The following is a 14,875-nucleotide window of genomic DNA, read 5'->3' as shown; positions in this document are numbered from 1 at the left end:
AAGTAGGGCGGAACATATAATGGACGTTGGCTAGTAGCAAGTGTGCCCAGAACTATTTTGCCACTCACTGTATAACTAAAATTACTTCCTCCCATATACATCTCGAGAAATAATCACCACAACAAAATTTGGGAAATTGGAGCTAATACAGAGGCTTACTGACAGTCATTCTTCCCCTGCGCCACTTACAAATGGAACAGGGAAAGGGGGGTTGGGGGGTTCAACTGGTGGTACCAGACATACCCTCTGTCACATGCCATCAGGTGGGTTGTGGAGTATTTATGTAGATGTATATTTCATATGAGCTACACCCCTTCTGGCCCCCCTACCTATGATCACTAGGAACACTCTTGTTATTCGTACAATACTGCTAGTCTTCCATTTTGAATTTTGTAGACCTATACAAGATTATACAACTAGATAAAAAAAGGAATGGTGAATAAGTAAAAATGAATGGGACCGAAAAAGGACTGGTTACCACTGAAATGGTTCCCAAAGATGAACAAGTCTGTTCACCTCTATACTTTATACCACCCATCCGTACAACAGAAATCTTGCATGCTTTGTATATCTAGACCCACTGAATTGTTTGAAATAACCACCTAGTCATAGTTTCTCACACACTGCTCACTTGGCAAAAATGAGATGGTTAATCTCACAACGAAAGTAATAATGAGTTTTCACTCTTCTTTTGTTCTTTAACAGGAGTATAAGATAGTGTAATTGTAATGGATTTCCATAATGCTTATAGCCTCTGCATTTTGCATGAAATTTATTTACTCATGGTAAGCACAATGTTTCAAAAAACATCTAAAGAAGATTCTCAAATTGATCACACTCCACAGCAACAAGTTTAGAGCCTGCAAGAACAATATATCAATTAATGTTTCTTTCTGATATCATATCTGAGTAAGTCATAACTTGCATAAAAACATAATGTGTAGTTAAGTATTATAAACTGTTCCTCTTTCTTCTCCATGAATTAGCTAAAATTCTGTTGTTTTAGGATTTGTATGTCTTTCTTTCATCTTTTCCTCTCTCCTGCTTAATTCTAATGAATTAAGTGCTTAGTAAATAAATGTCATTTACTGTATCTGACTATCCATAAAGGAGTGAGCAATGCTGGATGAAGAATGACTGAAGAGCTCAGAGATTCATAATGTTTTATTATGTGGTCTGTGATGTAAACACAACAATCAAGCAACGTGAAACTCCTAATTGGCATCAAACTGTGTATGCACAAAGGACCCAGCTTTAAAATTGTCCTGTACTATCAGGCACATGCTGCTTGAGCAAATCCATAATGAGAATAGTGAAAAAGAGTAAAGGTAACCACCACAGTATAGTGAAGATGCTGATTGGTACAGGCATCAAAATATGTATGCTTAGAAGACCTTGTTTTAGATTTTGGAAAGAAAAGAGAGACACACAGTGAGAGAGATAATGGTTATAATTTTGAGACAGAATAATACAAAATTCTTTCTTTCAATCATAATCATAATCATCATCATCATCATCATCATCTATTGTGAACTGGAACATTAACAAAAAATGCAATCCGAAGTGCACATTTGTTTCATTTTTTCTCCTGAAGGTGGAATTTTAGAATAGTAGTGTGGTCAAGTCATCATGCACAAATTTAACATCTGACAGAATATGTAAAGGTTGATCCTATAAAAGTGCTGTGGTTTGAGCAGCAAGAGAAAATGCACAAAATCATTTTAAGAAAAGTGTTATACTCTATTTGACAATGACTTGCTGTTGGTTGCAGAGATGGAGAACTGTTCTAACATCAGTGGATGCCAGTACCATAGCACTTTGTAGGAAATATAAATATGGGATGACTTTTTGGTCACACTGTATACAGAAAACTAGTGAAGACAGCAGATCTCCTTACCTCTCACAGTAGACATCCCTGTTGCATTTAAATTGTTGAGAATCTGCTTAAGTATACTAAAAAGCTGATGATGTTTTGTAGTTTCTGAACTAACTTGTGACAGGAAACATCCTTCTTCTTCCATTGTCAACTGATAAGAGAAAAGGATACAAATTAAACAAAGTAGGCTCAAAAATTTAAATACAGAACTGCGTGGCTCTTCTATAAACATTTAGCTATGTTAGGAGTCAGCTTATAGCTTTAAAGGCAATCAAGAGGTGGCAACCGCCTTTCATCAGCAAAGATCATTAACCATTAATTACAGTGGGGCTCTAACATATAATGCAGAATAAAAAGGAAACAGTTTCTTATCCTTAGGCACAGGATTAAATACAGAGAAAATATATACAATATGAAGAGGATTAATGAAATTTAACACAGTTATATGCTTGATTTCCTCAAACTACTGCACGGTGGCCAGTGAAGAGAATGTAGCGCCAATATTACTTACCTCTCCCTATACCACCACTTATGGATGTTATTCTCAAAGAATGATTGTCTATGCATTTAGCCACATACCCCACAAATTCTGAACAATATGCAATAAATATAATTAATATTTTGTGAAACAGTTCCCAAAATTTTAAAGAATGCTCTTCATGTGCTACACAACATCTTTCTTATAGGATATCCAACTGGTGCTTGCTGTGCATCTCTCTAATGCTATTGTAATTACTAAATAAGTACAGCATAGATTGTACAGCTCTTCTTTGAACTCTCTTAATTTCTTTTAGGCATTTGACCTGACATGGAATCTACACAGACGAGCATTACTCAGTGCATTCTCAGAAAATCAGTAAACTCATGCATGCTCAATCAACGAAGCTACTATTGTTAACATCCCAGTATTACACATCCGTGGTGTTATGTCTATACAGTTGGGTTGACGGTTTTTCACATGAAACTAAATTGAAGTTGGTCCTTATCAATGTTTTGCACTCATTCCACACTATTTCTTCGAAACATACAATCGTACACAACTAGGTTCGCCTGCTGAAAAGTATAGAGGATATGAACTCAAAATTTGATATTTTTGATTAAAAATGGAGGTAATATGTTTTATAGCACATAACTCCAATTCAAAATCTTGTTTTATCACTGTCACAGTAGACTTCACAATTCATTGACATTTTTGACCTTCTTTGACATAATTTCAAAAATGTATGGGACAAAAACAGCAAACATAACGACCATAGCAGAGTAGTCATCAATGAATGATTTTCACTTCAAACTTGAATTTGCGCATGCAACGGCCTGATTATCTAACTTTAGTGCCAACTAACTCAGAGATGGTGCAACATGCTGAATTTTTTTCTTAACAATTGCTTTTCAGAACAACCTATGCTGAAAAACAAGCTTTTCAGACTGTTTCTGACCACCTTGTATTAGCACTGACATGAAGGCAACAGATTAGTGTGGCATTTGCGCATCTTTCTGATGTGCATGTAATAATTGTGGAAATATGAACTATGGCAATGTTATTACCAAATGTGTCCAGACAGGACGTGCATGATGCAACAGTTTTACTGTGTTAACAACAAAAATGAGACAAACTTGTTTCCTTTAATGATTTAGTGGGGGTTGTCAGTGAGGATAAGTTTTGTAAGGGTTTGAAATTATGCATGAAGTTTGTCCCAAGTCACTATTAGCTCTCATTCTCAAATACTGGATGAACAAAGTCTGGATATTTGTGCCATGTAAGCTAAACTCCTTTTTCACTCCAACCCCTTTGGTAGGTATGTGGTTCTTACCCCTATACTGATTCTTTCCATACAATAAGGGATAAATGTACCAATTCTGGTTGAAATCAGTCCCATGTTTTAGGAAGAGATGTGGGACATATATACATGCCTACATTTTTATATTATGAATCATTTTTTTTATTTGGTTGTGTAATGTGACAATAGTTGAAATAACTTACCAAATATTCAGAAAGTTTCTTCACAACAGGTTCATACTGCACAGTGCGAGCCCATGCATCACACACAAAACAGAGATTAAAGTAGTATGCATTTCTTGCGTATTTTGCATCATCTATTCTCACTGGAAATCCCGTTATTTTATATCCAAATGTATTGCTAAAACACAGAAAAGAATATGATTTCAGCATTAACTCTGTAAATGGTTTATGTTATTATTTCACAAATGATCCATTTTTTCCCAAAATAATGTTGGAAAGTGTCATAACATGAACCAAAGATTATTATTTAAAATTTACAGCCAACAATACCCAGCCCCCCCCCCCCTTTCCCCTGCACCTACAATGTGCTGACGGGACACACAAGTCCAAGTCTGCAATTTGGCAGGTAGGCTGGGATGGAGACTGCAATGGCTGGGGTGTGTATTGGGATAAAGAGGTGGGAGGCAGGAGGAGGGATTGGCAACAGGTAGTTAGCAACTCAAAGGGGGACAGCAGATGTGCGGGGTAGAAATGCTGGAGGTAGAGGTGGCAGGTGCATGAGCTAGGCATTCAATACACAGGCACCAGAGCCAGTGAGTTGGTGCAATACATGATGGAGATCACTCAGATGCATGGGGATTGGTAGCAGCTGACAGGACAGATGAAGTGGAAATTGTTGAGCCAAGGGTGTGGGGACAGTGGGTTAGTGGCATTTAAGGCCAGGTGTGTTGCGGGAGCAAACAATGTGCTGCAATGATAATTCCTACCTATGTAGTTCAGAAAAGCTGACATTGTAGGAAAGGACCATGTGGCACTGGTTGTGAAGCAGCCTTAACTCTAGCATGTGGTGCTCAGCTGCAAGATGTACCACTTGGTGGTCAATTCTGTTCTTCGCTACAAATCGGCTGTGGCCATTCATTCTGGTGGACAGCAGGTTGGTGGTAATGCCCACATAAAACGCTGAGCAGAAATTGCAGCAGAGTTGGTATATGACATGGCTGCTTTCACAGATGGCCATTCCTCTCATGGAATAGGATAAGTCTATGGCAGGATTGGAATAGGATGTGTTGGGAAGGTGAATCGGCCAGATCTCCTGGTAAATCTTCCACAGGGGTACAATCCCTGCAGGAAGATGTTGGGTGTGGGAGTGGCATAGGGATGGACCAGGGTGCTGTGTAGGTTGAGTGGGCAATGGAATACCACTTTAGGAGGTGTGGGGAAGACCATGAGTAGGATGTCTCTCATTTATGGGCATGAAGGAGGACATGGTTCAGTTGCTCCAATCTGATGTGGTGATGATCATTTGCAACTGATTATGTCTGGGGTGGGGGAGAATTAGCAATGTGTGAGGATATGGCACAGGAAATCTGTTTGTGGACTATGTTTTGTGGAGGGAGGGACCTTCAGCACACTGGGCAATGGAATTCTCATCAATGCAGATATGCTGCCCACAGGTCACCAGGCCATACAGAAGCAATTATTTGGTATGGAAGGTGTGACAGCTGCCAATATCATGTCCATTATAATTATCCGGGCTGTTATGCCGTGGTCGGTTGATGAATTCTGTGTCAATTCCCAACGTTTCGTCTCCGACTGCGGGAGACATCTTCAAGGGGGTCAGTAGCGAGCCAGTGGGTGTGTTGGACCTTCCATTGAGCTACGGACCCCCTTGAAGATGTCTCCCGCAGTCGGAGACGAAACGTTGGGAATCGACACAGAATTCATCAACCGACCATGGCATAACAGCCCAGATAATTATAATGGACATGATATTTCCGGCGGTGAAAGTCTACATTTTAGTAGCTACCAATATGCAGCAGATGGTGTTGGTGGTCAGTGGGCTTAATAGGGACAGAGTTATGGATGGAGCCATCACATAGATGGAGGACTCATCTAGGAAGATGGCACATTGGGTTGAGGAGGATCAAGTGATGCAAACAGGAGTGAGGATAGGGTGGTTTGGCCCTGAGTTCAGATCATGAAGATATTATCAATGAACCAGAACCAGACAAGAGTTTTGGGAGGGTAGGAAGATTTCCTCTAGATGGCCTATAAACAGGCTGGCATCTAGGCCCATCTCTGAATCTCTCCTCTGAATCTATCTCCCTCCTGACCCTAATGACCCCCTGCACACCCACCTTCTACATGCCTCCCAAACTCCATAAACCCAACAATCCTGGTCACCCAATGTAGCTGTTAACTGGTCTTCCACTGAGAGAATTTCCAGTCTTGTCAACCAACACCTCGACCCAATTGCCCATAGCCTAGCCTCTCGCATCAAAGATACAAACACTCTCAGTCATGCCATTTCCATTATCACCTTGACCCTACTCTAATTGCTGACACCACCTTCCTGTACACAAACAACCCTCAAGCCCATGGCCTTGCTGCTATTGAACACTAGCTCTTATGATCTTAAAGGTAGTTTTAACACCAACGAGGTAATGAAATCCATTTTGATATAAGCCTTATCCACTGTTCATCCATCCTTATTTCATCGAGATCTCCATCTCAGAGTACATCAAAAATAGCCGCCGACTTTTTATTTGCACTAACTGTGCTGGATCAACCTTACAAAACCTAGCTCTCTGCAGTTAAGAAGTTACACCCAATGTTTTATCATCACTTGGGAAACAACACTAAGTTTACTTGTGTATCTAGTGTGGGACTTCTGTTGGTGCTGCATAAGGAATACATGGAAGCTACTCTCTCCAGACACACAATTTCACATTCAACAAAATACTGTGTAGAATTCCCAGTTCAAGAAAGGCCATGTCATCAATTGCCACCTGTGGAGATTTTTGCTGTGAAAGTATACTTGCTACCTAAGTGCCCAGCAACACGAAAGGCAACCACATCTCAGTGGAAATGAAAATACAAGTAAGCCATGCCACACTCACAGAATGCTTGCCTGAAAGATATGCAAGGAGAACATAGGGGTACTCATTTTCAAAGTATTGCAGAAACTTCTAGACCTTTTCATATTTGACAGCCAAGGGGCAAATTAGACAAGTTCGGAAACAATTGTGTCTATGCTATACGTTTTACAAGGTAGACAATACAATTTGATTTTGAAATTAATTAAAACTAGTGTCATGAGAGCTGCAAGTATCAAATTACTGGTAAGAAACCTCACCAACTGGGAAGACAGGAATGTTCCTACAGGAAATTACAGTAAACAGAGAACCATAGGTTACTATGCTTATCAATCGTAGAATGTTAAAAAGGGGGACGAAGTGGGAGAACTCCTCAGTATCAATGTTCCACACCACCAGTTTCAATATGTCCTTCAAAGAATCTTGACATCAGAGGAATCTAATGGAAATTTCGTTTGGAAACTCTGCCAAGGGCTAGCAGACAGAAGCACGAAAAACAATAGTTCGAGCCCACAGCAAAAATACTACAAAGATAATAAAAGGCAGCCTCAACAAGAGAAAAAAAATCAAGAATGTTACATAACCTTCTCAGACCCAACCAGAAACTTCAGAGGGGAAATGGAATCTAGAACAGCTATTCTTAATGTACTGAGAATTAAAATGGAAAAACTGAAATACAGCAGATGAATGGAAGTGAAGGAGGCAAAAACACTCCACAGTAATTGCATGAAAGAGATTGAGTCAGGATAAACATATGAAAAAAGTGTAACCTTTTGGGACATGAGGAACCTTATATGGAAATACTAACCACATTATGACAGATATGTAATCAAAGAGCACATACAGCTTGCCAATGGAACAAAAATGTATGGATAACATGTGGGCAGGTGTCTGGATACCATAAACTGAAAGGTGGGGAAATAAAAATTGGAATAAGCAAAACGTCTGCCAAATTCCATGAAAATGATTAAATGGAACTCCATAGCCCATACAGAAGGAAATTAGACACCTAACCAAAAAAAATTATTTTAATAAAATACTTTTTTTTTACGTATGAATGAATAAATAAATCTGACTGCAGCAGTATAAAAAGAACAACAGTGCATACCCTGATCAGGGATGAAACAAATGAAGTGCCAACATAGATGTACCTTTGATTTAATTTGAGGCAAGTAGATTTGCCATTTGTTGCGTTATCTGAATACTTCTTTATACAGCATGGAGTTTTTAACATGCCATTCCCCGACCTGAAGGGGCAATGGTGGTGATAAGTTATTATTCAAGTTGAATTTTAATAAAGCAAGGATTTTACTTGATTTGTATTCTGACCCCATGGACAACCTCACAATGGGAATATGTTCTTGGCACCTGGAATCCATTGGAATGTGGCTTTGCCTGCCCATCTGAAGCTGACTGGTTTCATTTTTCCCTCATATGCGAGCATGTTTCATGCTGTGTGTTGTGGTTGGAGCTTACCAGTATGATTTGAGGGTTAGAGACTTCCCCCTAGACATGTTTTTTCCAGCTCTTTTTAAATTGGAAATAAACTTGGGAGGCGTCCTGGGATGAAGGAGCACTTTTCAGAGGAAAGGTATAAAACAGAAAAAGGGGATTGCCAATGAGAATACTTGCATTTCGCTCCTGAAGTGTATTAGGCAAGTATCTCTCTTTCACTAACCATCAGCTCCACAATCTAATACAAAACCTATTGCTAATCAGTTACATGTGCATCCATTAAGTTGCATGCATACACAACATCCAACTATAAAACTGAAAATGAGTAACCACAATTCTATCAATGGGAACATATTTGTCAATTCTTTTAAGCTTCCATACTGGTAGAACAACTTTATCGATCAATGAGGCTAACTCACTCCTAACTTGAAACAGGTAACACAACCAATATCATCAGCTCACATTGTCTGTGACTAGCCTTCCACAATCAAGAGGCTGCAGATTGTTTCATGCATTCCGTGAGCTATCGACAACTCCTGAAACTCTTTTTTTCTGCATTGTGATATATGTAACAGGATATACTTCTCCAACATTTAGGAAGTATATAAAATGAGACATGGCGTATGAGCATCCTATATACAACAGGAGTTGGAGTAACTTCAGAAAGCTTAGGTGTTACATGTAACATTTACTTTGCTAATTATTGCTGTGTTATAAAGCTTAGGAAAATTGTTTTCCCCTAATCCACACATTTATTTATGTGAAGAGCACTACATTATTATTATTTTTTTTAATACAGTTCCTTAAGTATCAAACTTTCAATCAACAGTTTCACAATTCATGTTATATCCTAGCCAGTAATGCCACCCGAGCCCGCTGCCAAAAGGTTGGCAGCATCAAAGTCCGGACGCCGTCCGCATAAGCAGCGCCAGCGAGACAGGAAATCGCCGCAAGTCTGCGCGCGCCACCGCTGGCTTATGGTTTCTTAAGCGCTGGAGTCACGAGCGCTAGGACAGTTCTGTATTCGCCGCTCAGTTGTATACTCGCCACCGAATTGTGTACTTGCTAGTCAGTTGTGTGTTCATCGCAGCAGAGTTGTTGTTTGTCATCAGCCGACGTTGACCTAGCCGCTCCGACTCGAACTAGACAGATCTCTGTAGACACGGAGTTCACTACCGTGTTTCTGTATCTTCGTTAATAAAGATAAGTACCGACTTTTATTTAATCAGAGTGTTTGGGTTTTCATCTTTCTGTTCACTGTTCCAGCAGACCGGTCGGCCCGCTATTAAAAATGTGGCGGTGACTTCGTAAGCCGTTTCTACAGCGAATTGTTTGTCCCTACGAACGCTGCCACAAAACTGGCGACAAGGGCTTCCGAACTCGTGTGCAGGGCTGGTTCAACTTGTTTCTGGTTATACTAATTATAGCGATAAAATTTTGGGGGCTGGTTTAATTTGTGTTCACTATGTCTGCCGAATTACAACAGTTGATCTTGTTACAGAGTCAGCAAATACAAAGTCTGGTGGAAGCAATCGCCAAACAAGCGGCTAATCCTCCTACACAAAAGGAACAAGCACAGGCAGCACCACCTTTCCGTGCTTTTGATGCATCAAGAGAAGAATGGCGAGAATATTTCGCGCAGTTGCAGGCGCACATGACAGTCTACAAAATCACGGGTACTGAGCGGCAGCTTTATTTAATTTCCACTGCAGGCGTGGAAGTCTATCGACTACTTTGTAAGTTGTCCCCGGAATCCAAGCCAGAAGCTTTAGACTATGACGTTGTTGTTAACAAGCTTGCTGAGTATTTCGTGTCCCGAGTTCATGTGGCAGCAGCCAGATTCAAGTTCTTCAGATTAAAGAAACTGCCACATCAATCTAATAAACAGTGGTTAACAGATTTACGGGGCCTCACCCGTCAGTGCCGATTTAATTGTGTGTGTGGAGCTTCCTACAGTGATGTCATGTTACGAGACGCTATTACTCAAAACATTGCAGATTCTCGTATTCGTGCTGCTATCTTAAAGTTGCCTGACCCGTCATTAGAGACTGTGATGAACATCATTGAAGCCCAAGATACTTTTGACTATGCTGAGTGTGAGTTAGATCAGCCATGTATTTCTCAAACTGCCTGTGCTAAGCAAGTTATGTCACGCCCGCGGCCCCACCGGCAGAGTCAGACTGTAAACACTAGCCGGCCGCGTCATGTTAAACACATTCGTCAGCCGCGTGTGCAAAATGATAGAGTTAAGTCTTGCCCTAAGTGTGTTCTTGCTCATCCTCGTGAACGTTGCCCGTTAAGAAACGCGGTTTGTCACTTTTGTCAAAGGAAAGGACACATCCAGACTGTTTGTTTGCGTAAACGCAAGAACAATTCTAGTGCTGCCCAGCCCATGGATATTCATGTTCTTCAAAGCCAGCCCGCCCGGAAGGTCGCGTTTAAAGACTCTTCCACGGTTCGTGTGGGTAGTAAACTTGTTCGCAATAAGCCACCCACCCAGCCCTCTGCTATGCGACCCAAGCGTAATTCAAACGCTGTAAAACGTAATGTACAGACTGCAAGTGAAGCAGGAGTTGTTGTTCCACCCGCCCAACCCACGAGTTGTCGTAAGCAGCGAACACGCGCTAAACGCGCTGATTTTGTGTCTTCCGCCTCCACTGCACCGATCCAGAGACAGTGTAATAAACTATTTGTTTAAGACCTTCAATTTTCAATTAGACACTGGTGCGTCTGTGACTCTCATAAATAGTGCTACGTATGCGGCTATCGGCCGCCCTAAACTTTCAGCGGCAAAACATTCTTTGGCTACTTATAGTGGAGAACAAATTCCTGTGTTAGGTGTATGTAGCGTGCCAGCCACATTCCATGGCAATACAAAAACAGTTTCATTCACAGTGCTCCACGCTACAGACAGTGTAAACATTTTCGGATTAGACTGTTTTGACTTGTTTGGCCTGTCTATCCAAGACAATGTGTTGCAAATTAATTCTGTTGTTGTTCCGCAAGACAGCATAACCGATTTGTGTAAACGATACAGTGACATATTTAAAGACGAACTAGGTTGTGCTGCGAACTTTGGCGCTCATATTACGTTAAAAGATAATGCTCAGCCTCGATATTTTCGTGCTCGTCCAGTGCCTCACGCCCTCCGGGCACCTGTAGCAGATGAACTTCGTCGTTGGCAAAACAACGGTGTTATTCAACCCGTTTCAGCGAGCCAGTGGGCTTCTCCCTTAGTTATTATAAAGAAACCGTCTGGCAAGTTACGTTTGTGTGCTGATTTTAAGTCGACAGTTAATCCTCAGACTGTCATTGATTCTTTTCCTTTGCCTAGACCGGACGAGCTGATGGATAAGTTAGGGGAAGCTCGTTTCTTTTCCAAAATTGATCTCCGTGAAGCATATTTGCAATTGCCCCTCGACGAGCAATCACAACAGTATTTTGTCATAAACACGTCGTTGGGGTTGTTCCATTTTCTGCATTTGCCTTTTGGTTGTGCGTCAGCTCCAGCTGTTTTTCAGCGTTTTTTGTCACAACTTCTGGCTAATGTGCCATCGTGTTGCAACTATTTAGACGATATTGTTGTGTCCGGTCGGACGCCTGCTGAACATTTCCGTAATTTGGAGTGTTTGTTTACAGTGTTGTCTCAGGCAGGCCTATGTTGCAACATCGATAAATGTTCATTTTTCCTTACGGAGATGGAGTATCTGGGACATGTTATTAATGCTCAAGGCATTCATCCCTCCCAGTCACATTTAGCAGCTATTCGTGATTTGCCCGCCCCTTGCAATCTGCATGAATTGCAAGCAATTCTTGGCAAATTGACACATTATATTAGGTTTATACCTAATGCATCACAGATTGCTGCACCGTTGCATCGCCTCCGCCGTAAGAATGTTCCGTTTGTGTGGTCAGCTGATTGCCAATCAGCCTTTCAGCAGCTTAAAGAGGCTTTATTGAATGATCGTTGTCTGGTCCATTACGACCCTAACAAGCCTCTGGTGTTAGCTTGTGATGCCTCTTCTTTCGGCCTCGGTGCTGTGTTGTCTCACCGAGTCGGTAACACCGAACGTCCTATTGCGTTCGCATCTAAATTGCTAAACAAAGCTCAGTGTAATTATAGCCAATTGGACAAGGAAGCGTTGGCTATTGTGTTCGGTGTCACAAAATTCCATCACTACCTCTATGGTAGACCATTCTATTTAGTAACAGATCACAAGCCCCTGACGTCACTGTTTCATCCGTCTAAACCAGTTCCTCAGCGGACAGCTCAGAGACTACAACGTTGGGCTCTTTTGTTATCACAATACCAGTATGAGATACTGTATCGCCCTACAGCTCAGCATGCAAACGCTGATGCGCTCTCTAGATTGCCGATTGCTGCGGATGATGTCTTCGATTCCTCTGACGACTCTTGCCATCAGATTGACGCCGATGAGCATCAATCCCTCCGGGATTTTCCGATTGATTATCGTCAGGTGGCACGTGAGACAGCTACAGATCCTCATCTGAGTTTACTATTACGTTTTGTTCAACGTGGTTGGCCGTCCAAGGCAAAGGACATATCGGATCCTGTGGTTCGTCGCTATTATCCGCAACGTCATCTGTTGTCTGTTTCGCACGGAGTTTTGCTGTTACGCACCGAGAATGACCAGCTTCGTGTAGTGGTTCCCCAAGTGCTCCAATCCAAGGTCCTCGACTTGTTGCATCAAGGTCATTGGGGAGTGGTCCGCACCAAGCAGCTTGCCCGCCGTCATTGTACATGGATCGGCATTGATAAGCAGATTACGCAGACGTCTACAGATTGTTCGACATGTGCCGAACACCAAGCTGCTCCGCCTCAACGCTATTTTGAGTGGACACGCCCTGCCGGTCCCTGGCAGCGAGTACATATTGATTTCGCTGGTCCATATTGGAATTCTCGTTGGCTCATCGTGATAGATGCATTTAGTAATTTTCCGTTTGTTGTGCCCATGCAGTCTACAACGTCTGCACAAACTATACAGGCGTTGACTTCAATTTTTTGTATTGAGGGTCTTCCAGAAGTTTTAGTGTCTGACAATGGTCCACAATTTACCTCTGCTGAATTTGAAAGTTTTTGTTCTGCCAATGGCATTCGCCATGTTCTTACTCCGCCGTTCCACCCTCAATCGAATGGTGCAGCGGAACGTTTTGTATGCACATTCAAGGATCATATGGACCGCCTTCGTGCTACGCACTCTCGTCAGCAGGCCCTCATCACGTTCCTGTCGTCGTACCGGACCACGCCACGCGACGGCCCTTCGCCTGCGGAGCTTCTCCACGGCCGTCGTCATCGCACCCTACTACGGTTGTTGCACCCCCCGGATCGACCCGCCGCTTCTGAGCATCGCACGCGTTTTCAGCGCAACGACGCCGTTTTTTTCAGAGTTTATCACGGTCGCCGTCGTTGGGTACGTGGTACCGTGATAAGTGTCCAGGGTCGAGGTTTTTATAGTGTTCAAGGTGCTACTGGGGTGCACAGGAGGCATCAGAACCAGTTGCGCCGCGCTGGCCGCCCAGATTCTGCCGCTCGTTCTTTGTCCACAGATTTGGTCCGCGGCGGGTTCCAGCCGCGCCTTCCGACTTCGCTGCCGCCCCCAGGGCAGCAGCAGCAGCCGTCGCCGCTACCACGCTGACAGCCCGTCCCGTTGATGCCTCCCGCGCAGCTTCATCCGGGAGCGCCCCTGGTGGTTCCTCCGGCGCCTGCGGTCCCTCTTCAGTCGCCACCGCCTTCGGAGCTGATGGACGTCGACCCCTCAGCCGGGCCGCCTTCCCAAGCGGTGGCTGTGCAGCCTGTCCTGCAGCCGCTTTCCTTGGGCACCCCAAGGAGTCTGACACCGCAGCGCCTTGTCCGGCGCCCACTCAGCAGCCGTCGACGCAGCGTCAGGAGACGCTGCCTCTCTTCGTGGGTCCCGACGCCCCGTCGCGTCCAGTACCAGAAGCTGCGCCCGTGGTCACAGGCGTGCACCCTGACCTCGGTTTTCAGTCGGTGTTTCCCGAGGCCCCGCGCAGCCAATGCTGGGGTGAGGACCGGGGACTGCCACCGACAACAGTCTCCGCCCCGGTCTCTTCTGCTACGCCTGCGGCCAGAGCCCTCCCCCACCGTCGACGCTCGCCACGTCATTATTCAACGACGGTGCGGCGATTTGGGGGGGAGGAGTTTTATATCCTAGACAGTAATGCCACCCGAGCCCGCTGCCAAAAGGTTGGCAGCATCAAAGTCCGGACGCCGTCCGCATAAGCAGCGCCAGCGAGACAGGAAATCGCCGCAAGTCTGCGCGCCACCGCTGGCTTCTGGTTTCTTAAGCGCTGGAGTCGCGAGCGCTAGGACAGTTCTGTATTCGCCGCTCAGTTGTATACTCGCCTCCGAATTGTGTACTTGCTAGTCAGTTGTGTGTTCATCGCAGCAGAGTTGTTGTTTGTCGTCAGCCGACGTTGACCTAGCCGCTCCGACTCGAACTAGACAGATCTCTGTAGACACGGAGATCACTACCGTGTTTCTGTATCTTCGTTAATAAAGATAAGTACCGACTTTTGTTTAATCAGAGTGTTTGGGTTTTCATCTTTCTGTTCACTGTTCCAGCAGACCGGTCGGCCCGCTATTAAAAGTGTGGCGGTGACTTCGTAAGCCGTTTCTACAGCGAATTGTTTGTCCCTACGAACGCCGCCGCAAAAATTCATATGTCC

At 43.5% G+C, this 14,875-nt stretch overlaps 1 protein-coding gene across 5 annotated transcripts in view; it reads right to left on the bottom strand.

Annotated features, from left to right (window-relative positions):
• Positions 1-14,875, bottom strand: part of LOC124555207 (GATOR complex protein NPRL2) — a 163,376-nt gene that overhangs the window by 71,899 nt on the left and 76,602 nt on the right. For all 5 annotated transcript variants that reach the window (XM_047129053.1, XM_047129054.1, XM_047129057.1 and 2 more), the window contains 2 exons: positions 3,858-4,014; positions 1,898-2,027 (listed from right to left, as the gene is read on the bottom strand). In XM_047129053.1, coding sequence (XP_046985009.1) covers positions 1,898-2,027; positions 3,858-4,014 — 287 coding nt within the window. The remainder of the gene's footprint in view (positions 1-1,897; positions 2,028-3,857; positions 4,015-14,875) is intronic.

This window comes from Schistocerca americana, chromosome X (genome assembly GCF_021461395.2).
Source record: "Schistocerca americana isolate TAMUIC-IGC-003095 chromosome X, iqSchAmer2.1, whole genome shotgun sequence".
In the NCBI taxonomy this organism is placed as follows: Eukaryota; Metazoa; Arthropoda; class Insecta; order Orthoptera; family Acrididae; genus Schistocerca; species Schistocerca americana.
Note: the sequence above shows the minus strand (reverse complement) of the source record. Positions and strands in the feature narration are given on the sequence as shown.